Raw genomic sequence first — 25,650 nt, 5'->3', positions numbered from 1 at the left:
TAACCACACAACATCCATTTTTTGGGGAGCTCACTAGGTGCTCCAAAGTATAGTAAGGGAGAAAATCCAACATAAAGAAGCAGCGTCCTGTTTTGAGAAATAAATCACATTTGAACCAATAACACCACCTTCTCTACATTGTTTCCTCCATAGCACTTATTACAACCAGCCATATTAAATATTTCTGTTATTTAGATTTTTATTGTCTGATCCCCTCTCTAGGATGTAAACTCCATAAGGTCATAGATTTTAGTCTATCTTACATATGGATATTTTCCCACTGCTTCAATAATATTTAAATGGATCAATAAAAAATATCAAATATTGCTAAAAATTGTTTAATCAAATTGTGAGTAAACAACATAAACCAAGGGGGAGGAAAACATAAATTCTCTGAGACATTTAATGTCAGCTATGATAAGGTGGTCACAGAGGTATGAGGTTCCTATGTCAGTACACGAAATTGCGTTGGTATTTCCATATTAATCACCACACAAAGGCAAAGTCTAAATCAGTTCATTGTATTCCTTGTCTCATTAACTACATCCAAAAGTTATATTTTCTTCTTAAAAATAATAATTTTGTAATTTCATTTCTGAGATTCCATATTTGGAAAGGAACTTAGAAGTTATCTCTTCTAAATGCCCAATTTTTGATCAAAGCAAAATAAACTCAAGAGGTATTAAGATATGTGTTTAAAGTCCTTGATTGATGAAAAGGTCAGGACTGGGACCGTATTCTGAAGGCTTACTTCTTCTATTAGGGACTTCTATGAACCACTTGTTTGAATGTTCTCACACAAAGCTGACTGCATTACCTCAAAGAAATACAGTAAAATTAGAAAATGCTCACAGAAAGACAACTAAACTATCATTAAAGAAATGGAGCCACTTTGTATAGAAAGACCTTAAAGATTACAATTTTCAGCCTGGAAACTCTGACATCTATTAAATCATGAAGAAGGTGGATAGTGTTCTCCACACACTTCAATTATACCAGGTCTGAGGGCACTCTTTGAAGTTTAAAAGAGATACATTTAGGACAAATAATGCGAAGTGCCATAGTACTTTATTTATTAGGTGTTGTGCTCATGGAAGTAAATCAGGCTGAGAATATAGTAGGTTCATAAAAGCTTTAGATAAAAAACATACAATAAATCAATTCTAGACTATTCAAGGGAAGTGCCCCAATATACCATTAATATTGCTTTATCTTTGCCAAAGTACAGGGCTCTCCTTCTTCTGTAGTTATATCTGAAGTGATTGAGTTTGAATATTTTCAGGCTGAAATTAAAGAACCAGGTGTCTTGGTAACATGGGCTAAATAGCAAGAGCTGATGAAGTGCCATGCTCTACACATAACAAGGACCCAATGGCTGTTGAATAAATTCATTTCCTGCAGTCAGGGTAAAATTTCCAAATGAGCATTATGAAAATGGGATTATATATATTCACAAATTCACAAACGTACCAAAGGCTATCTCAACCAGAGAGGCATTCTAGGTTTTGGACACAGAGAGGTTTGTTTTGAAGCATCTTAGTCTTTTGGTTTTAGGGATCTATGTTCTCTCACATCATGATGTCCATCGCATTTTAAAACATTAATCTTAGCTTTAGAATAAAATACCATCATTATGTATTACTCTCCCTCAGTAATTTTTTAATTGCAACATTTTTACTAAGTATTGAAAGACCATCTCAAATGTATCATGAGCATTTATGTTGAATCGAGTTCTCTTATGAGAGTTGCTGTTTCACTGATGTGAATGACTTGCAGAATAATGTTATTGGAACCTGTAGAAACAAAGTATAAGAGCTTATATATATATTTTGTAAAATGATAAATATTTGTGCCTATAATACAACATGAAAAGTAATATCTGCATGCAATAATCTCAAAACTTATAACATTCATATTAATTTTATGTAACAGATTCTTTTGGTTCACCAAAACTAAGTGCTTGATAAGTGTGAATATGGCACCAAGAATTAAAATGAAAATTCTTTAGACATTAAAACACATAGAGCAAACTAAACTCTTGGTTCACTTTTCTCTAGGTGGCAAAATTTTCAAATAGTTCACATAATTCATTGTAACATCATATGAAGCTCATTTGGCAAAAACCTATAAGATATAAAGTATTGCCACCTCTGTTCTTTTTGGAGAAACCTAAAGGTGGTATGAAAGTAACAATGATCACAATAGAAAAGTGGATCCTGAAATAACATGAGAGTTACTGGTTACAAGATAGCTATTCACCTTAAATATATGATTGTGTGAAGTATATTCACATTATCATATGAAAATGCACAGCTTTCAAATTCATATAACCTGAATCAGGTTTGAGAAAAATTGGGCATTGTTACAACCTCAACATGAACTTCTTAAAAAATATAAAATCCTTCTTATGATTAGAGCCACGTGGGGAAGAAATGTTATTGAGTGTTTTTCTCATAATAATTACTCAGTTTACTAACACTCAGTGAATAGTGTGTCTGCATATACAAGGACTTGTTAGTTTTTTTTTTTTTTCCTTTATATAAAGGGACAATGAGTGGGCCATCTTATGCTATGAAGACAAGTTTAAGAGATTGGAATCTTTCATTTTTCATATGCTCAATAGGATTCATGATGAGTGACAAGCTTTTTTAAAATTATATTTTTTCAAAAATTAATCCATATTTATGATAATACTTTCTAACGAAATTATGTGTATATAATGAAAATGGTTCTCTGTTGACCCATGAATCCCTTACTTCTGTTCCCAGAAGCAATCATTGTGACTATTTTCCTATGTATACTTGAAAAAATATCTTATGTACTTCAAAAATAGCATTATATGTTTATTTCTCCAACAGGGAGCATTGAAAAAAAAAAAAAAACTACTACATAATGCTAAGAGAATGATACGAAGTCCACTGAGGAATTTATGGCTACTTTGTAAGTTATGGTTACTTTAAGTTTTTAAGTTGTTTTAGTGAACCTTTTCCTACCTACAAGGCAAGTCTTTCTTCATTATTCACAAATTTTGACAACTCAATTGTGTATGTTACTAGAACAGTGCTTAAAATATGGCACATCGGTTGTACTTTTACATCCTAAAATCCTACTTATTTTTAGGCCAATGTTCTCATTGAAAAAGAAATAATAAAAATAAGTCATTAGTAAGTAGAAATTTTATAAAAAGGAAAACAGTAATAGAAATAAATAGATGCTACATCTTCTCCTCTCAGGAATGCACATATGACTTACATAAATATGGGGTAGAGGTTAAGAACAGAAGGGCAGGGACAATATTCTCAGAGTATGCATTCTGGGTCTCTCACTAGCTTTTGATTTGTGAAAGTTATCTAACTTCTCTGTGCCTCAGTTCTCTCATTTATAAAATGGAGACAATAATATTACCCATTTCCTTTAATATTATGATTAAAAGAAATACTGGACAAATCATTTTCTTCATATTGAGCTGTATGAACTCTTGGTATATTTTGGAGATTAATCCCTGTCAGTAGCATCATTTGCAAATATTTTCTCTCATTCTACAGGTTGTCATCTCTTTTTGTTTATGGTTTCCTTTGCCATGCGAAAGTTTTTAAGTTTACTTAGGTCTCATTTGTTTATTTTTATTTTTATTTCCATTACTCTAGGACACAGATCTAAAAAGATATTGCTGTGATTTATGTCAAAGAGTGTTCTGCCTACGTTTTCCTCTAGGAGTTTTATACTATCTGGTCTTACATTTAGGTCTTTGATCCATTTTGAGTTTATTTTTGTGTGTGGTATTAGAGAATGTTCTAATTTCATTCTTTTACATGTAGCTGTTCAGTTTTCCTAGCACCATGTATCAAAGAGAATGTCTTCTCACCATAGTATATTCTTGCCTCCTTTGTTGTAAATTAATTGACCTAGGTGTGTGTGTTTATTTCTGGGCTTTTTATTCTGTTCCATTGATCTATATTTGTTTTTGTGCCAGTACCATACTATTTTGATTACTGTAGCTCTGTGCTATGGCTCAACATTGCTAATTATTAAAGAAATGCAAATCAAAACTACAATGAGGTATCACCTCACACTGGTCAGAATGGCCTTCATCAAAAAGTCTACAAATAATTAATGCTGGAGAGGGTGTGGAGAAAAAGGAACCTTCCTACACTGCTGGTAGGAATGTAAATCGGTACAGCCACTATGGAGAACAGTATGGAAGTTCCTTACAAAACCAAAAATAGAGCTACCATAAGATCCTGCAGTCCCACTCCTGGGCATGTATAAAAAGAAAACCATAATTCAAAAAGATATATGCACTCCAATGTTCACTGAAGCACCATTTACAATAGCCAAGACATGGAAGCAACCTAAATGTCCATCAACAGATGAATGGGTAATGAAGATATGGTATATATGTATAATAGAATATTAGCCATAAAAAAGAATGAAATCATGCTATTTGCAACAACATGGATGGACCTAGAGATTATCATACTAAGTGAAGTAAGCCAGACAAGGGCAAATATCATATGATATTGCTTATACGTGGAATATAAAAAAAAATAACACAAATGAACTTACATGCAAAACAATAATAGACCCATAGACACAGAAAACAAACTTACAGTTACCAAAGGGGAAAAGAAGGAGGAAAAATTAGGAGTTTGGGATTAACAGATAGACACTAATATATATAAAATAGATAATCAACAAGGATCTACTGTATAGCACAGGGAATGATACTTAATATTTTGTAATACCTTCCAAGGGAAAAGAATCTGAAGAATATATATATACACACACATATATATATATATATATCAATATGTGTGTGTATGTATATGCCATATAACTGAATCACTTTGTTGTACACCTGAAACTAACACATTGTAAATTAACTATACTTCCATAAAAAATAAATAAATAAAATAAAATATGTATGGCCATACCATAACTCAAAAAATTCTGATAAAGTAGGTCTGGGGTGGGCCAATTGTGAATGCTAAATGAATAAGATAATAATCAGTCAATCAATCAGGATGAGAAAAAGCTTCTTTAGAGTTTGTATTTGTAAAAAAGAAAATTGCTTTAGGGTAGAGGAGAGATCCAGAATATTATCCCGTGAAAAGGAAGATGCCTTTTGTGTTTTTAACAGTTGTTTAATCTTTCAATTGGTCTATGGTAATATGTCTATAAAATGTAAACCATAATATATGTTGTATTTATCTGACTCATGAATTTCCTTATCACACATCTGCTACTATGTGGGAGTTACTGAGCTAAGTGCTGGAGTTGTAGATAAAAATCAATATGATCCTGGCTTTAAGAAAGTAATTATATATTAAAAAAAGAAATAAGACAAACACACAAAAAAATTCAAGGCAGATGATTACTCATGGTAAAGAGAGGTATGAATAAAAAGTTGTGAGTTTTCCAAAGTTAAAGAACCCTTCTAGCAGGAGAATGCAAGGAACAACTTAAGGAAAAAATAACTTTTGAAGCCTACCTGAGTAGTATGAGTTTTACCAGGCAGAGTCTAGGGGCAAAGTGACCAATATAAACAAAGCTAGGGAGATAAAATAATAATAAAATAATACATAAAGTAAGGACAATTCACCTGAAACTGAGAGCTGGTGAACTTGTCTTTACTAAGAGGGAAATTACAGGGGTTTGGGCAGAGGGACTTACAATGATTTAAAAGAAGAAGGAAGAATTAGATCATATTAGGTTAAAGAATTTGGATTTTACTCACAAAGAGTAATAATGCTGGGAATATTTATTAGGAATTTATTAATTAAAAACAAGAACAAAAACAATTCTACTAAGTTCTTTATAAGTATAGTTTCATTTAATCCTTTCAACAGGTTTAAGAAGTAGCCATATTATCTCATCTTCCAGACAAGACACTGAGGCTTAGCTAGATTAAATATCTTGGCCAAGATTCCCAAACGCCTTAGTGACAGAAGTAATACTCTATGTAGATCTGCCTAACTCTAGAGAACAATTTACCACTATGTAGCAATATCTCTCAAAATGGACTTGTGCAGAAAAATCTTTGAGTGTATGAGTGACACAAAGTGTCACAGCTTTAAGGGCTTAGCTTTAATCTCATCCCTGAAGGAGTCCATTCTTGGACTCAAACACTGGCATATGCTCACATACATCATAGTACTCTGTGCTGACACTGTTCCTTGCAATTATCAGACTATATTTTAACTTCTGTTTTGATTGTTTCCTGTAAAACACCAGAAGGCATTCGAGGTTTAAAAGTTTGAATACGACTTATTTTCCATCACGTCTTGTTCCCTAACATACTGCCTTCTCCATAATGGAAAATCAGTAAGTATTATTGAATGAATAATTATATGAAAAAATAAATTAAGAAAAATATATTTTAGGAAGGGTTAGAGGGGAAAGAGAGAAGATCAGCTAGGAGGATTTTGGATGTGCAGAAAGCTGTTTCTTATTTCATTAATTTCATCTCTTAATAACCAATGAAATAACACTCACCTTTCAAGCCCCCCTTCAGCTCGCCCAGGATTAAATTGCCATGTTCCCCTGCGTACATTCCCCTAAAATTTCATTCATCCTACAAGTAAAACACTAATTTACAATGTATTTACCTTTAAATGTTGCTCTTTCCTACTATATTTTCATTTCATTGAGGAAGGGACCATATTATCTACAACTGTATCTCAAGTTCCTAGCAAATTCTATAATATATATTAAGAACTCTAAAACATGATTGAACTGTGAAGGAAAAATGTAATTTTAATCTCTTCTGTGGTATTGAGTAGAAATTTTAAAAAGACCAATTTTATATTTGTTATACAGTTAGAATTAAAAGGATTTATCAAATAGGCATATTTGGGTGGGGGGGGAGAGTTAAGATTAGAGACATTGCATTTTTAGCTCTAGGACAGTGAAGAAATTTTTAAGAAGTTTAAAAATGGTCTTAGGATGATGGTTAATTATGGAAATCTCCCTTATCATTTGAAGCTAAATTATCTTGGGCAAATAAGGATGCTACATTTTAGACTAAAATTGAGAAGGAACTAGAAATTTCTAGGTAAAAGTGTCTTGAGTTATTTCTTGGCTTTTACTCACCAGAGGAGAGATTTCTATATGTTTCTTTCAATATCTATGTTTATCCGTTTACCATTCATTCTGCAAAAAAAGAGACTGTGCCCTAAGCAACAGCACTAAATGTGAATATGACATCATTACAAGGCTTCTTCTAAATTTTAAACATTTCTAACCCTTAAATACACCATTTCAATTTCTGTCTCCCTTTTGGAGTTGAAATATATACTTTACATATTTGTTTAAATTACACAGTGTGCAACATTGCATAGAATGAAAACCCTAGCAGTCTTTTGAGAGTAAAGGCAAATCAATAGTAATATCTCTTAGAATAGAAGTACTTTTGTTGACAGAGGGAACATGGTTTAATGGGAAGCAAAGTAATCTTCGTTTTCAGTGAGACTATTGGGCTGTGTATGACAAAGGATGTGCTATGACCACCTGTTTTACATCAAGAGCCATCCTGGCAAGTTCAAAACAGAGAGAAAATGATTTGCTTTATAAAGATGGGAAACTCATGGCTTTAACACAGAGCATACAGATTACCTTCACAAGACTTTTTGTTATTTTATAAATTTGTCTTCAGTTCCCATTAAGGTCCATTCTTTTAAAATTAATCATCCCAGTGCCCCAAAGAGAGGCAGTTCAGGAACTGTTGACACTGGAGCCTGTAAATATGACTAGGCATTTTCATGTCCAGTCTTGGAACTGAAGTCTTACTCAGGTTTTAATGATAATGATGATGAATGGTAATATTTTAGGATGGCAACATAAGTGTGCCATCCTAATAGGTAGGTAGGTAGAGATAGAGGAGAGAGAGAGAGAGAGAGAGAGAGAGCTATAGATATAGCAATAAATTAGAGAACTTCTTTTGCTCATCTATTGCTATGGGTGATGTACAAAGAAAATTCATTCTGATCAAATTTCTTTATTTTTACCCTCAGATAATAAACTAGATAATGAGGAAGAAAACCATATAAGAAATCAGTGAGGGTTCCGGATTTAAAAATCTAGAAGTCTTATTTTTGGTTTCAAGAAAATAATAGTATTGTTTTATTTTTAAATGCAGGTACTTCTTTGTAAAATTGTAAGAGAAGCAAACAATGGGCCCTACTCTCATGAAAGTGTGTTGTTAAGTTACAAAAAACTTAGTAAAAGAAACAACATTTGGTGAATATGTATATTACACTATGCAAATTATAAATTACTCTAATATTTACCAAAAAAATGAAAGCAAACAATTTGTCTCTCTGAATTTCTAGTGAGCCCCCTGAAAAACACATTCAATGACCAGGGGTTACTGGCAGTCGTTTCATGCTTTTCATGCAGGCTGCATATTTACATTTAAGTTTTACAAAATGCAAAAATCACAATAACGCAGCCCCGGGTTTCTTTGTGCTGCACACCAGAGGATACTGGAAGGAATTTTGCCTTGAGAACATTAAAGGAGTTTAAGGAGTCATTAGTGTCGACTTGCAGCTGCACAGTAAAAATATATTTTGGTTTAAAAATTATATCTTGCCTGAAAATTGTTTAAAATATTTTGTTTAGATTTTTGAAAAACAATATTTTTATAATTCATATAGACATGTAAATATTAAACATGAACCATCTGTAATGCCATTGTATAACCCTTAATATAAGTTCACATTGGTTTCAATGCTCCCAAGTGCAGCGTTCAGTTGGAAAAGAATCTGGAGTTTTCCCTAATATACTACACGATAGCCACAAGGGGGAGCCAAACACCTAAGTATGTTTTACCTCTTGTCGAATAGAATTTTACCAGAAATATTAGCAGCAATTTACCCTATAAGTGGGTCAATACCTCAGAAACATAAACTCATATCAACCTTCTGATTAAGTTTTGAAGTCGAATTTATATTATTTTAAAATGCAGACTTTCAAAACAACACATTAAATGGTTGAAAACCTTGAAGAATTTGATGGATTTTGAAAGGAAGTGATTTAATCTGCATACTTACTCAACGTTTCATTTACTTAGGTTTTAAAATTAATTTCTTCTGTAGTTTCACATAATTTTATTCTCACTTGATTCCCAGTTAAATGAAAGTATATATATATATGCGAGTGAATGAACTTTTTCTCTAGCATAATTAAAGAATTTTAAAACTAAAGAGAAAGCATGACTAATTTTTAGCCCTCAGGAGGTCTAATTCTAAAAGTACATGCCTTTAGGGAGTCAAGTAAAATGAAGTATATATTATTATTAGAATATTTTTAATTAGCCATTCTAATCAATCAGCCATAAAGTTAAATCACTTAGCCAAAATTATAGTGAGGCCATGATAAAAAACAAAGTATTATCAAATGATCAAAGCATTAATAAACACATTATGAAGAAGACTGTGACTTTGATTAAATAGTAAATAATTAAATAGATAATAAATGTAAATATATAGCTATGACCAAAAATGAGAATTATCTTTGCCATGTTCACAAAATTATATTTGTTGGCTAGGATTAGTAATCTCTATTATGACTCACCTCACCTCTACACCTCTAAGATAAATGGCTAAGTTTATTCTTTAAATATGTGAATTTCTAAAACAAATATATTAATGAGCCCGGAATTATAAATAAAACTAGAAAATAAAAAATGTGATATAAATTTGGATTTTTAAAATGAAGTTTTAAAAAGAAAGGAATTTATAGACTTTACATAATTCCACAGAATTCATTCCAGATGCTTTTTAATATACCATATAAATAGAGCCACAAAAAAGCAGAAAAAAACAGAAACAGTGATTTTTCATTGATTTTCATATTACCTTAAATGTGAAGAATGAAAAAATGAATTATCTAAGTAAAACCTGTTAAAAAATTCACATTTTGCAGCAGATTCTGTCTCCATCAGACGGTTTATTGGACCTAGTCTTTCAGCTTATAATAGAGACTTTCTGACCCACTGACCTTTCAGCTTGTAATACAGACGGCAGAACTATTCTTGAGATCTATAGGTATCAAAACTTTAATGGGATTATTTCTGTTAATGCACTGACTCTGTTCATCATTCTTGTTCTAATTTTCATTACTCTGACCTCAAGAAGGAGAATCTGTGAAAGGAACCATTACTGCAGTATATTCAGAAATGGTTCATGTTTCACCTGAGTGAGTTTATGTGGCTTACAGAACTCACAACACTTAGTGTCCATCTTTCTAATGCTTTCTCCCTCCTCTGTCCCCTTTTTAGGTGTTTCACATCATTTTCAAAATTTGAATCCATCAATTCCCTAGTTCATGTGATTAACTATATGTGATTCTGAGAATGTGGTTTAAGTTTTCAGGTTACATTCTCGCTTTACGCAACTGACATTTTCACAATGGTTAGGGAATGATTATATTTTAACAGTAATATATTGAGTCCTTCCCAGTTACAATAATAAGTTGTATTAGCCCTTTCCAATTGGAACAATAGATAAACTAACTGTGTCCTTGGAAATTATTTTGTTCAAACCCCCATTTTCACAAACAAACAAAAAATTTGGAATGAGAAATTTATGATGTTGGCAGCAAAATTAGTGACAAAATCAGACTTAAAACACCATGTAGTTTTCATCTCAACACAAAATTATTATTACATGATACAAATTAAATTTGAATTTGGTAGCCCAAGTTGCATCATATGCTATGGTTAAAATAAAACACACTCAATATTAATGAAAAAGCATAAGTCACATTAATTTACAAATAATAATACCAAAAATAACCCAAGGTGACACTAACAATAATACGTAGCATTAGAACACCTACTGTGCATCAAGAATTGTTAGTACTTTACAGTTATGGTTTCTTTCAGTCATGGCAACTGCACTATCATATAAGTACAATTATTAACCCCATTTTACAGATGAAAAAACTACCAGGAATATTAAATATTAAATATTTGGTAAGTGACACAGCATTTGAACCCAGTTTGGTGTCACCTTTCGTGCTTTTACCCTTGTGAATAAACTTAGGTAAGAGTCACTACATTTATTAAGAAAGGCAATCTCAGTGCTTCTGGCATGTAATCTTATCACTGTGTCATCTCCCTATCAAACATGACTTTTATCAGGTGTCCTCATGAAAATATTATATAGAAGAAACTGTTTGACAGAGTGACCAAGTTTGAAACTCAGTGGCTTCTATGCCGTGAATATTTTGATTGCTTCTTGGGATGTGGAAGCTTCTGTTCATAAGAATTTTTAGCAATAGAATTTGCCTGGTCTTCAGATATGTAGGCTTTTCATTTAGGCTTCTCGTTTGGGACTGGAATATTAGTCTCAAATTTGAGTCCTTGCTGCAGGATGACAATCGTTTACTGCACATGTGAAGTACAAACATGGATCACCAACCACCATGGCTGCTCCTAACTGAAGCACCAATTCAGAATCCACCCTCGGGCCCCCACTGACTGAACCTGAGGCTACACAAATATGCATCTTAAACTAATCTGCCAACTCATTTTTTTTTTTTTCAGAGTTTAGGACTTTTAATTTGTCCCAAAGTTGCTAAAGCAAAAATCATGATAAAACATTCTGCTTTCCTTTATAACCCACCAACGCAAAAAAAAACAAAACAAAACCAAAAAACTCCGTAGGAAAAAAATGGTTTTGTACATGGGAGGAAACAATATAAATTCAAAACTTACAGATAAGGGTTAGCTCTATCACGCATCTCTTTAAAAAGTTTATACGAATATCCAGTCAACACCAACAGGGTTATCTCCCTTGAAATGTTATCTATACGGGTTTCCAAGTAGACCACAGGGCTGTATACTGTCTTGGAATGTCCTCAAGGCTCCGTCATTGAGCAGGTAACAGAGTAAAAACCTCAGAGTCCTTTCTTTCAAATGGAAGAGGGGAAGACAGGGATAGAAGAAACTATTCAAACTTCGTCTTCTTTCCTTGTGGCTTGTGGTCTCCTCCTCCTCCTCTGCCGCCTCGGAAGCCTCCTCGCCCTCCAAAGCCTCCTCGGCCTCGGCCTCCAAATCCACCTCGGCCGCCACCTCTGCCTCCTCCTCGGCCACCGAAGCCACCTCTGCCTCCTCCTCGGCCACCGAAGCCACCTTCACCCTTAGGCTTGGCCCAGTCCAAAGTAACTTTGTTTCCATCGATTTCACCATCTTCCATGGCCTCCTTGGCAGCTTTGGCCTCTTCCTCGCTGTTGAAGTCTACAAAACCAAACCCCTTAGAGGATCCAGTCTCCCGGTCAGTGACTATCCTTGCACGAATAGAGCCGTCAAACGACTCCTTTAATGTCTCTTCTGTAGTATCCTCAGACAGACCTTTGACGAACAGAGTTTTGGATGGCTGGCTTCTTGCATTAGGTTGTCCCCTGGGTCCTTGCAACTCCAGCCTGATGGCTCTGCCCTCAATTTCCCTTTTATTACATGAATTTAAAGCTTCTTTAGCATCTTCAAATGACGCAAATTCTATAAATGCATACCCTTTAGATTTGCCACTTTGGTTCTGGGCCACTTTGATAAACGTCGCCTTCTCAAATACTTCCTGAAGAGTTTCTTCCGTTGCACTATAGGAGAGGTTGCTTAAAACCAGGGTTTTTGATTCACCAGTCCAAGTGCTATTCTTTCCACCTCTATGGTCTTGACCTTGACCTTTCTCTCCAGTATAGTACAGGGAAATGGATCGCCCATCTATCTCTGTTCCCTGCTTTTCTTCCAAGGTTTTCTCTGCATCAGCTTCTGTCTTAAATTCAATATAAGCAATCCCTTTACTCTTTCCATCCTTGCTGACTAATCTGATCTCCACAGCATCTTCAAACACTTCTTTTAATTCTTCCTGAGTAACTTTATAAGGAAGATTTTTAGCCAAAAGTGTTCTCGCATCTCGCTCTTTCTTACTGTCTTTTCCCTTTGGTTTTTCTAGTTTAATTTCATTGCCAAAGACTTTTAAACCAGTGAGTTCCAAGGCTTTTTCCAGGTCTTCAGCAGATTCAAAATCCACGTAGCCAAACTTCCTAGACAAACCAATTCTGACATCAACAACTGCAAGATCATTTTTCGCAAAAAGGTCACTGATACCCGTTTTCAATTCAGGAGCAGATTTACTGAAGTTCAGGTTTCCAACAAAGAGATTGAAAGATGTAGTTGGTTCTGTGGCTTCCACTTTCTGTTTCTTGGCTTCAGGAGCTGCTTTTTGTTTGGCCATTTCCTTCTTTCGCTTTCCAGGTGCTTCTTTGACAAGTTCTTCCTCCTCTTCCTCCTCCTCCTCCTGGTCATCTTCTTCCTCCTCCTCGTCTTCATCCTCCTCCTCCTCCTCCTCCTCATCGTCATCGTCGTCATCCTCATCTTCAGCAGTGCCCTTTGCCTTCACAGGAGCAGCTTTTGCTGGAGCTTTCTTTCCTTTGGCTGGTGCAGTCTCCATAGCTTCTTCTTCAGAGTCATCCTCGTCCTCCTCGTCCTCCTCATCGTCGTCTTCACCGTCATCTTCATCCTCGTCGTCCTCATCATCTGAGGCAGGGGCAGCAGCTGCTTTCATCACCGCTGGCTCGAATTCATCCTCATCCTCCTCTTCATCATCCTCATCCTCCTCTTCACTGTCATCTTCATCTTCCTCATCACTGTCTTCCTTCTTGGCATTCTTGCCGTTCTTTGCTCCCTTGGCTGGAGCGGCTGCTCCCTTCTTACCAGGGGTTGCTACCAATGCTTTGCCTGGTGTGGCTCCCTTTTTGCCAGGTGTTGCTACTGCTTTGGCAGGTGTAACTGTCTTCTTGGCTGGCGTAGCAGCTGTCTTTTTGCCGGGGGTGACAACCGCTTTCTTTGCCGGTGTGGCAACTGCAACCTTCTTTGTTGGGGAAACCATCACCTTCTTTGCTGGAGCTGTGGTAGCCTTTTTGCCTTTTTTCTGAGGAATAACCACCTCTTCTCCACTGCTATCATCCTCTTCATCTTCTGACATTTCCTCATCTTCACTATCTTCTTCTACCTCCTTTGGGGGAGGAGCCATTTTCTTGGGGTCACCTTGATTTTTACCGGCCTTAGGATAAAAACGCAACTTCAAGAAAACGGTCTCTCTCTTCTTGCTGCGTCCTTTAAGCACACCCATTTAAAAAACTATACACCCTGCCAGAATCGAACCTTGTATCGCGGCACAAAATTTTCAATACAGCCTACAATCGGACCACTGTAACAGCTAACAATCCATGGCCCTTCACCTGGGGAAAACCACCTTAAAAAAGCCTCTGGGGTAAGTTGTGGCACCTAATCCCACCACCCTCGTCTGAATTTAAATTAGGGCAGCCTTAAAAAAAAAAATCCACGTCTTGACCTTTAGTATTCCGTTAAGTTTTCCTTTCCCAGGTTATCAACCCCGCCCCTTTCATCCCCAGCAGGGCCACGTGGGGTTAAGTCGCAGGCCACCATGTGCGCGCTGCCCGGCGCAGAACGCACGCGGCAGGGCCTCCTTCCGGAGCCCTCCTGCCGCCCGCCCGGAGCTGAGACCCCCGTGGGCCGCCCCTCTCCGCCCCAGGGCCCGGGGCCCTCGGCCCTCAGCAGGCGCCAGAACCCACGCGGCGCGGCCCACGTGGCGGGCCGCGAGCCGGGGCACATGCGTCAGGAGGCGGGGCTCCGCTCGGGCCCGTCGCAGGAGTTTGGCCTCATCCGTCCGGGGCCCAGCGCCCCCTTCCCGCGCTCAGCCCCAAAGTCCTTCCCCGCCGCATCGACCATCCGCGGCCTGCCAACTCATTTTGATAGGTTCTTGAAAGATGTCATGTGGCCTTGAATACAATAATACAGCTTATGAAAACAGGTGAAATTAGAACCCCATGTTAGTCATTTTAAAAGTACCTGATACTCATCGTTCTTGTATTAATCAAAACTAGAATATAATAAAAAGTAATGTAATGAATTATCTAATGCCTCACTCCAGAAAAGGTTTTTGTTTTGTTTTGTCTTTCTCTCCCTTCATTCTTGTATCTGGCTGTATGCACAGTGTCTGGCTCATGGTAGGCATTTAAAGAACAGTGAATAGAAAAATGAAAGAATTAATTAAACAAGATAGTGAGAAGTTTCTTAGGTAGTTAACATAATAGAAAATCAAAACCGAAAAATCTGTGTTAGGCAGAGGAATATGTAACTGTCCAGTGACATTCTGCTAATTTAATACTTTTCCATGATAACTGAAATATTTAGAACATAACTACTATTTCTATTATAAATCATATGATACTTAATTGTAAATATCTCACATTAAAACCACTTCTCAAGTACAAAATTTATATTAGATACATCCTTATATCTCTGGGTGTAGCACTAAGGGAATGGCCCATAGGAACCTCCCCCTAAATGGAAAAAATTAATTAGAAGCTAAAAAAAAATTGAGCAAGTGATTGTTTAGATACCAGGAGATCATTTAAATTTATTGAGTAAAAGGCAAAAGAAAAATATAACACATGCAAAATAATAAATATGTAGCTATACATGATAGCTTAAAATCAAAACACAGTTAATGATTGTGAATTTTGCATTATCATATCTTAATTTATTAGCACCATTAAAAGCCAAACATTTCCATAAGGATTTTTGGGGGGCAGTGGTTTATATTCAATGTTTCAGTTTGCTTCTAGAAAAGACGAGGCTCTTCTCATTCATACTTTGTTCATCTTGGACCTACCTAGAAACTGGTTTGATCCAACCCCTACCTATAAAGTGGTGAATTAATGTCTTTGCTCTGAAGTCAAAGACAAGTCTGTGGTCACCATTTCTCTAACTTCACATCTCCACCGGTCTAGATGTCCAGCAGATGTTGTATGCCTAACACTGACATACATATCTTTGCCCTAAAATAGAAAACATGTTTTTCACCTACTTTGTTCAGATTTCATACTCAATTATGGAGGATAATCCAACTCAAAGAAAAAAAAGTCTAGCTAAGAAACCATTTCTTAACTTAGATTTTAGGGATATATCATTTCCCCAGTATTTTTTTTTTTTTTTTTAGATGTTGGGGGTAGGAGTTTATTAATTAATTTATTTATTTTTGGCTGTGTTGGGTCTTCGTTTCTGTGCGAGGGCTTTCTCTAGCTGCGGCAAGTGGGGGCCACTCTTCATCGCGGTGCGCGGGCCTCTCACTATTGCGGCCTCTCTTGTTGCGGAGCACAGGCTCCAGATGCGCAGGCTCAGTAGTTGTGGCTCACGGGCCTAGTTGCTCCGTGGCATGTGGGATCCTCCCAGACCAGGGCTCGAACCCGTGTCCCCTGCATTAGCAGGCAGATTCTCAACCACTGCGCCACCAGGGAAGCCCCCCAGTATTTTTTATTTATTGTATTTTTTAGTATTGAAAATACTTACTAGTGTCTCTTCCCAAGATAGTGACATTTTACAAATTGATAATAATAAAAAAAGATTATGTAGAAGAATCTAGTTAAATATTGAAAAATCAGGACACAGTAGCCAGAAGAGAATCTTAGAAAAATGTAGTTCTCTTTTAGATGCATCCATCCAAAACCTTAGTCAGTATGTTAAAATGTTGAAATTTTAGGTCAGTAGGTTAAAATTTAGAAATTCTATAGAAAATCTCCATTCTTCACTCAATCGGGGGGGGAGGGGGAAAGAAGAAGGAAAAGAAGAGGAGAAAGGGAAGGGGTTTCTAAGTATTTGCCTGTGGTTGGCATTCAATTTTGAACAAATCTCCAAAAGACTAACTGAAGCCTTGTTGAAGAGAGTGGATAAAGAAATAAAGACTTTCCATAGGTACTTATTCACTGGTAAAGGATTTTATTCAAATTTAGGAAACTAGATGCAGACAGAATAAATGTGGACTACACATTAAAACGTCACTCTGGTGACAAAATACAGTCCAAGACTACAGAGCAGGAGCAACCCCCAACTTAGAAGTCTTCAGAAAGAAGTAAAACAAAATATTATATTTTACTAGGCTATGGTTAGTCATTGTATACTCAATTTCTGCTTATTTGATTAAATAAGTTGATATTCACTTTGTTTTATTCTAATGGTTCCTTTTATTTTTATGTCATTGCAAAAGCAAATAAATATCACACTGTTGGTATGAAAAGATTAGTAATTCACAGTCTTTACTTTATTACCAATAGATTGAAACCAATGAGTTTGAAGGAATAAAATTTTAATTTTTTGGTGTATTTAAAGCAAATATTTTAAAGAAAACAATTAATACACTATACACTTAGATTTACATGGTAAACACAAAACCATTAAAGTCCCTCAGATAGTTCAAATGCTTTCAAGTCAACCTATATATGAGGCTATTCGTTTAAAGCTGGTACTTAGAAGTCAAATTATCCAGAAACATTATGGTACTTCATCTAAATTTTAAGTCTGATCCAAGAATTATGGAAACATTCTTTACTTTTAAAAATCCCAGAAGTTACCATGGTTTTCACATGGGATTGATTGAACTTGATTTTATTAGGAGTAGGGTTACATAAAAAAGGAGAATCAATCACATTTTTGAAACTTATGATACTAGCATTATGCAAAAAGTGCACTCAATAACCTAGGCAAATATGTTGATTGCCTTTGATGTATGCATCTAACTCTTCCAAATTTCAACTTCAATTCTTGTATTTACAACTACCATGTGAACATTGTAGAGAATTACCAGAATAACCCAAGTTAAAACATTGACTTTATTCAGTTTATTGGTTATTTAAACTCCCCACATGTTCTGCTTGACTTGATTATTGTTACAGTTTTTGTTTCCCAAATTTTCAACTGAAAGCAAGGTAGGAGCAATGTAATTCTTTACTCTATGATATCTAGAATAGACATTTGCTCATTTTAAATCAGTTTACATTTTTAGATTACACACTGGTAATATCTGTATTTTGCAATGGAAAGTCAACAAGTCTAATGAAAGAACTGCTTTCTGAAAACACACAATTTATGTTTAATGTATATTTAAAATCAGGGCTCTGTCAAACTATTTCAATATTCTCTGTTCCAGTAAATCAACAGATTCCCAATCAATAACTGATGTACTGAGTATAATAACTTATGCCTATGCATCCACATTCTGATACATAGGAGAAGTCATTTCATTAATAAATGCTGAATTCCCATACTTTGCTTGCTAGTGCAGTAAACTACTTTGGTGCCAATTTCAATTCCTTAAAAGCCTAGGTGTTATAATGTTTATAAAAATTGCTTTCATTTGAAAGGACACGCTCTAGTCAACTGAACTCTCATATACTTTATGGTATAATGCAAAGGATAATGTAATCAATCCAATGTACAATGTGGCAAATGATAGAATACTGGCCATAAACATCACAAGATTTACAGAAATATTGTTTCATATAGGATAATATAAAAAAAGCACAAGAGAAAACTCAAAGATATCTGTAATTGTCATAAATGAAGAAGAGGAGAAGGAAGGGAGAAGGAATGAGAGAGGGAGAAGGAGGTGGGGTGCGGTGGAGGCAGGGAAGAAGGTCAGCAGGTCTCTGAAATGTTTAGACATGTCATTAATACTTAATTTCTTGTTATGAAGCAATGTTGTTGTATGATACCTTATAGCCTATTGCTTAATCCTGCCCTGAAAGTGGAAATGTTATTTAACTTTATATTTCATATAGAGTATGTAGTATCAAGGCTTCTTTCTAAAAAGAACAAAGCTGGGGGGATTTAAAATTGAGATCACATGGTTTGGTTAAGTGCTTTATAATGTTACTGACAAACTCTCTAAGGACATAATGCCCTATGCTATAAGGGATTGCTATATGAAGGCACTTCAGCCTCCCACAGACAATCATTACTTTCAAGGAACACTACACTTTATTTCGTAAAATGAAGTACAATGGAATTCTATTTTATTTGCTCTTACTCAATTTTCAGTTTTCCCTTTCTTTAAATCCACCACCAATAGGTAATATTTAACAAATGTCTCTTAGTGATATAGAGAAATTCACATACATTGCAAGAGAGAAAAATGATAAAAGTAAAAAGACTGGTGAAAACAAAACACCTTTATTCTTTAAAAAAAATCAAGTTACTTTTTTCTGAGAAGTTGCATTGAGAATAAAGAGTTAATCAAAAGTTATACTGAAACATTTTTTTAAACTCAGATTATTTTAACCGATCAATGCCAATGTTACATTAAAATAATGCATTCCCAGAAATCTACAACTTTTAATGTCATAGATATGATTTTCTTACAATGTTTTCCTCTTGAGTTAGTTGGACAAAGAAGGTATGGCAAAGTCAAAAATGGCCTCACATGTTTTAGATACTCTTATGAAAGACAGCACTACTGGATTATAAAAGGGCTTGCGGTCTCATACTAAAATATCAAGTGAGCTGAAGCCGCTCTAGGACAAGAAAGGAAGAGGAGAGAGGTGACCCTGAGCTGATATTGTTATCTTAGAAAACAGGCATTCCTTGTAGACTTGTTTGAAATTTTCTCATTCAGATGAGTGATAAAAAAATTTTGTAATTCTGAGTGTGGAACTTACTGGAGGTAAAAGCAGGGATTGTTCTATCACTGCTCTGTAGACATAATTCAAATGCTTTAATTAGAAAAAAAAAGGCAGATTTAACAATGCTTAAATTCAGAACTTTTTTTTCTATCTGCATATTTTAGGTTATTGTAATTATGAAAAAATAAAATTTTCTCCATGAACTCACTGGTCCGAATTAAGTGTGAAGAAAAGGAAAAAGATTTTTTATATTAACTTTCATTTCTCAACTATGAATTCATAATGCTATTCTTTGGACTCTGATTTTTTTTTCAAAATATTCATAAGAGTGACCATACACACTTAGTACAAGGCTTAATCTATGCCACCATTGCTCAGTATAAGCCTAACAAGAATGAGGACACCTTTCTTGCTACTTAGGTTTTAACTTCAGCCTATTTCAGACATGATTGTTAAATATAATATGGTTAGTGAAGTGACTTTTCTGAAACCCTATTCCAGATAATATTTTAGTTTAATCAAAAGTAGAGTTTTCAAAAATACACCTGGAATCTGGAGACGAAATAGCTGTATAAAATTACTTATGACTGGCATAAATAAATTTTATATTTTTCTACTTAATACTTTGTTGTTTCAGTATTTTATGAGAACTTATATGTGGCAACAGTATTAGAATGTAATCTGCCTGGTAGAAATAAGAATAGATTATGGTCAATGCTTTTGAAACCCAAGGGCTAGACTAGAGGTAGTTGGTTTTACAGCCCCACTTTGTACTAATTGTTTACTCTGCAATGCTATTTCTGATAATAACATTTAACAGAAATATTGTTCACTTTGCTGCTGAATCAGCATCGTCAGAGCAAATGCTGTTCCTGTGCTGCAGCCTAGCGGAATGATTTAGCATAAAAATAACATATTCCAGGAGCACTGGTTCTATCAGTTGCTGCAAAGTAGGTTAAGAAACATATGAAATAAGTCATATGCCCAGAAATTCCCAGATCATATATACTCTGTCTCAGTCATTTGTTTATATGTGAAATTAAATGAAGACCATAAAACGCATCCTAGACTCTGAACAGGGTTCACACATGTTGGAATTAACCTTTCAGTTTCAAATATTCTCTTTTTCAACAGGGGAAAAAAAAAAAGCATACCTCTTTCAGATGCATTAACTTTCTTAATATTGTGCCAGAAACGCATATCTCGCTAAATAGCAAAACAATGTTCTATCCCTTTTTTCTTTTTTCTTTAAGAAAATCTTAGTGTAGGTGAAAATCTAACAGAACAATATTAAATTCAATACCTGTATAGGACTGTTCTTATCAACAAACAGCTAGGTTCTATAAACATCTAGGAACATCACCTGAAGCATTAATCAGGTACCAAGCAATCTAACCACACATATACATGTGCATATGGATGTCATACAGGTTATGTGTGCCTTTCATATGTCCCTGGGGTTTTTTTCTCTCTCTTTTTTTCTTTATTTTTCAGGCATCTAAGTGTATGGAATTCTATTCTTTGATTGGAGCCAGGGAAGGCATACACATTCACAAGGGAAGTCAATAGTTAGCAGCAAGTATTTGAAACCAAAGAAGTATCTGACTTAATGAAAGCAGACGTTGACTTACACTTTAAAAACACATCCCCCCCCCCAAAAAAAAAGTGAAAGCAAATGAAAGAAGCATTTCTTTGTTTTCATCATCAGAATGGATTTGTATTTGATGTGTCCCTAAACCATAAACACACTCTGTTTAGATTTGTGCACTTTCTAACACCTTTGCTCCACGCCCACCCACCAATAAACCACTATTTCCTTATGCATTACACATTGAATATGTATGTGTTACCTTTACTATGCTACAAGGAAGGGGGGCAAGCAGATTATCTATGCAATTTACCATTTACCTATTTCCCTATGACACAGACCTCTTCCTATTTTCTTCATACTTTAAAAATGAACCTAGAGCTCTTGTCCATGACATAATGTTTTCCTGAAAGTTCTACTAATTAAAAATCCTCACCATACTAGACCTAAAAAATGAGCACACTCTTGCCAAGTGTTATTCACCACAGAGAAGCTCTTGTAGCCACATATTAAAGCAGGATAGAGAGGGGGATGCTGTGGAGGGAGAAACTCTACTAACATATACATTGAAGTATACCAGTTGTCAGCATCAGAGGGACAGATTATTTTTAATATAGATCCTTCAAGAAAAACACAACAAGAAAAAAGCATGCAGCTCCAAACAGCTGAGAGTAATGCATGTGCCGTTTTGGATAATAGAAGCTCTTACTGGAATGAAGAACAACAATTATAGGAAATAGATCTGCTTTTTGGAAGCAAAAGACAAGAGGTCAATTCTAAAATGACGTTTGCCTTTGACTGCACATGTAGACCCCCCTTTTTAATTATAAGAAGATGGTAGGTTTTTATTGCAGTGGCATAAAAACACTTTCAGACTCCTGCTTTTCCCCATACTTACAGGGCTATCAATAGTTACTTGTTGGGGACATGCATTTAGTCTTACAATGCGCTGCATTAATTTAACACCACATAAAATATGGATTTTATTGCAGCAGAGACAATAAATGCTGCAACTGCTGACTACATGCATTTAATCCCCCCCCCCTTCATCTTTCCCCTCTCATACTTCTGACTCAGATACAAAATGTGAATCTAGGAATTATGCCTATTCTATTTCTGATAAATGCCAATCTATCTTATTTATGTAGAGGCTTAGTGACCATTGACAGGTTCAAGGCATCTGTCTTCTGCCTGTCATTTCTCCTTATATTGAACCTATAATGAACTATGACTATAAATAAGTGCAGAGTGGACCCATTCATATGGAATGCAAAGTAATGTTCGATGATAGAGTTCATAGCAACAATGTTCTTTTCAACGGATTTTTAAAAATTAAGATGAACAAGTATGAGCGTGACAAATTACACTCCACAATATATTTTTAGCATTTGTTCACAGTGAATGAATTCACAAACTCTAACATAATGACCCACTGTTGAGCATAATAGGTAATTTATCCAGTTTTAGATTACCTCTTCAGATACTCAAAGCAGTTGTTTCTAGAATCCAATAATATATAGTTTTATGCTTAGTAATTTTCTATGTATTAGAGATAATTATTTGAAAATAACTGTTGAATACAACTTAAAAACAAACATTTTCCCCCAGGGAAAGAAAATAAGAGACCTTAAGGGAGTTAGGGGAAAAAAGAGAGAGAGAGATTGATACAGACAGAGAGAGAGAGAGAGAGAGAGGGAGAGAGAGAGAGAGAGATGAAGTCTTCCTACCTTTTTTTTTTTATCAGCTTCTGGATAATGGAAGTTGGTTCCAGCCAAAATAACCCTGGAGAAATTGTCACTATGTCCCCTTTTTGTTTGTTTTCGGCTGTTATTTTCTATCACTGATTCTACTTCAATCTAACTCAAGCTTTCTCTCAGCATCACTTTTAACTCTGGACGGCAGGGAACCGAAAACAACGGGGGCGAGCTCTCTCTGATTGGCTTTCATTCAGTGCTTCTGATTAAGGGGGGAAAAAAGAAAGAAAAGAAAAGAAAAGAAAAGGAAGGAGGGGGGGAAAACCCTTCCTCACTCGGAGAGAAAGGTTCTGCTGATAGAGCTGCAGCACTCGCCATGGGAAGGTTAGAAGCGCTGGCTTTTGCAAGCACACAGCGATTTGCAAGTGAATGCGAGGGGAGGGCGCAGCGCAGAGGAGAGCTTTGGATGAAAGGCGTCCCCTCCCCCGCAGGGCAGAAAGACTCTCTGTTTCAAGGCTAAGGTAATCAACCCAATCTAATCCGGCTGTATCCATAATACAATCTCAGAACAGGACTGCTTCTTGCAATTCCTTTTAATAGATACTTCTTCATCTGATATATCTATTCCTGCACCATCCTTACGCCAGACTACCGAAATACATGAACCGAGTGCCAAGTCACATTGCAACCAGATCTGACACGTTACCAGAGTGATTTTTGGTGCGGTTTAAATGATTTATTTTTGCTTTCAGTGAACTTTCTTTCCTTGATTCTCCAAACACCTTATTTTTGTGGCTTATTTTCATACGAGAACATACCTTGCTCATCGTTTGTGGATGTCCGTGAGCCAGTCTTGTCTGCTTAATGTTACCTGCTTTGCCTTTTTATATTTTACAGATAAAATATTTTATTCATCATGTAAATATGCAATTAACGCTATTAAAATATTTAGATTTGGGGCGTTACAGCATCTTTCTTTTTTCTTTTAACTTTTTTTCTCGGAAACTTAAGTGTCATGCCCAAACGTGTAGGGGGAGGGCGGGGGGAGATAATAAATACATTTGGGTGTTCTGTTTACTTAACCATCTAACTGTTCATCTCCCTATTTATTTCTACATTAAGCTGGAATGAACCAAAACCTTACCAAAGGATGTCAGTATAACTCCACAAAATAATGAGCGTCCTTATATTTTTCTGGCTACATGTAAATACCTTTTTAAATAAATAAATACATAAACATGCCATAAAATAATAATATACTATAAATATAATCGTAAAACTGGAGGAGGAATTATGAAGATAGTAACATTTTTAGAATACCTGATTCTGCTCAGAAATGTTAAATGATTTAATTAAGGTCACAGAGCTAACTAGAGTTAAAACTAGAGTGACAGAGTTAAAACTAGAATGACATTTATATTTTATATTTATATAAACATGTTTATTAAATATATAACATATATACTTATGTATATTCATAATTCCAGTTTAGTACTGTTTCTGAGATGTCATACTACCTCCTGGTAGACTATTTTATTATTCTAACCTCAGCAGACCCCTTATATAATAAGCATAATGGGACAGGGAGGCAACTCAATCTGGGGGAGAAAAAGGGTGTGGGGATCCTAAATTAGATTTCAAAAAAGTTTTAGTATACGCAAGATTATTATATGACCAATGTTACCAGCTAGTTTAATATTTTAAAATATCAAATATTTCGGTTCAACAAAATGATATTTAGAGCCAAAAGGAACTTTGGAAACAATTTTACAGATGAGGGCATCTGGAAAATTGTGATGACCCTACTAAAGTTGTGTGATAATACAGCAAGAATTCTTACACTTGTCTCTAGATAACTTACCCATAGTTTTCTTTGTTTTAGTTTTTGCTTTTGAACAGAGGACCTTAACTTTAGAATCGGATAAAAATAAATATTCCATTTTTTTCTGTAATGTATTTCTGTTAATATGATGTATGTGTGTGTTCAATATAATACCGCCATTGACATATTAATGTTGGTTGTCAAGAGAAATTATAGAATGTCATAGTCTATATATAAATTGTATAGTGTTTAATTAAATGCAACAGGTCAGGTGCATACATGTATGATGGCATTTTACTAGATTAACTATTTTTGTATGTTTATTTGTTGTTAGTTTCAGAATAAATGGCTGCATAGTATGAGGAGTTGCTTATATTACATTTTCATTGGTCCAGTTGAGAAAATAACCAAAGGCTGATCTCATATGTAAAATGCTGTTTTATTAATGAAAATACATGTTGCAATGATGTATTCCCCAAATACTGATAATAGTTTTCTTTAACAAGATAGAAGTTTATTCTTCTCTTGCATAAATTTCTGAGTTGATATGATTTCTGTGCTCTGTGTAGTCATCAGAAACTTGGGTTCCTTTTCTCTTGATGGTTCCTTTTCTCCTAGTCCTGAGGAGTTGAACTCACATATATGATACAATAGCAATCACCTCCATATCCGCTTTCTAGAAAGAGGAATAAAATAAAGAAGGAAAGGATGCCCTCTTTCACTGGAATCTTCTATGGTTTCCTTAGCTGGAAATGAGACACTTGGCCACAAATTGTTTCAAGGGAGGCTTGGAAATGTAGTTGTTTCAAGGGAGGCTTGGAAATGTAGTATTTACTCTGGAAAGCTATTTGCCCAGCTAAAACCACTCATACTATTAGAGAAGATGACAGAATTGGATAAAAATAGCAGTAGTGCCACCATATCTATGTATTGTATAACAGCATATTTCATTAGTTTTAAGAGAAAAAACAAAATTTTGTTCTGTTTAAAATTAAAATTTTGTCATAATGTTACAGAATGGTATCCATGCAATATAAATTTTACAAGCATTTAAAAACTTTGAA

General features: G+C 35.2%; 1 protein-coding gene across 1 annotated transcript; it reads right to left on the bottom strand.

Moving 5' to 3' along the window:
• Positions 1 to 11,532: 11,532 nt before the first annotated feature.
• On the bottom strand, positions 11,533 to 14,150 carry LOC309804798 (nucleolin-like). The gene has a single exon (XM_082622399.1). The coding sequence runs from the start codon at positions 14,133 to 14,135 to the stop codon at positions 11,952 to 11,954; it is 2,184 nt and encodes a 727-aa protein (XP_082478525.1). The 5' UTR covers positions 14,136 to 14,150; the 3' UTR covers positions 11,533 to 11,951.
• Positions 14,151 to 25,650: the final 11,500 nt, after the last annotated feature.

Source organism: Mesoplodon mirus, assembly GCF_964341445.2.
Source record: "Mesoplodon mirus genome assembly, chromosome: 5".
NCBI classification, from domain to species: Eukaryota; Metazoa; Chordata; class Mammalia; order Artiodactyla; family Ziphiidae; genus Mesoplodon; species Mesoplodon mirus.
The sequence above is the reverse complement of the archived record's forward strand: the minus strand, read 5'-3'. Positions and strand labels throughout refer to the sequence as shown.

What these genes read in the sequence shown, in the direction of transcription:
- LOC309804798 (XM_082622399.1), bottom strand. Translation starts at nt 14,135, where the DNA reads ATGGGTGTGCTTAAAGGACGCAGCAAGAAGAGAGAGACCGTTTTCTTG.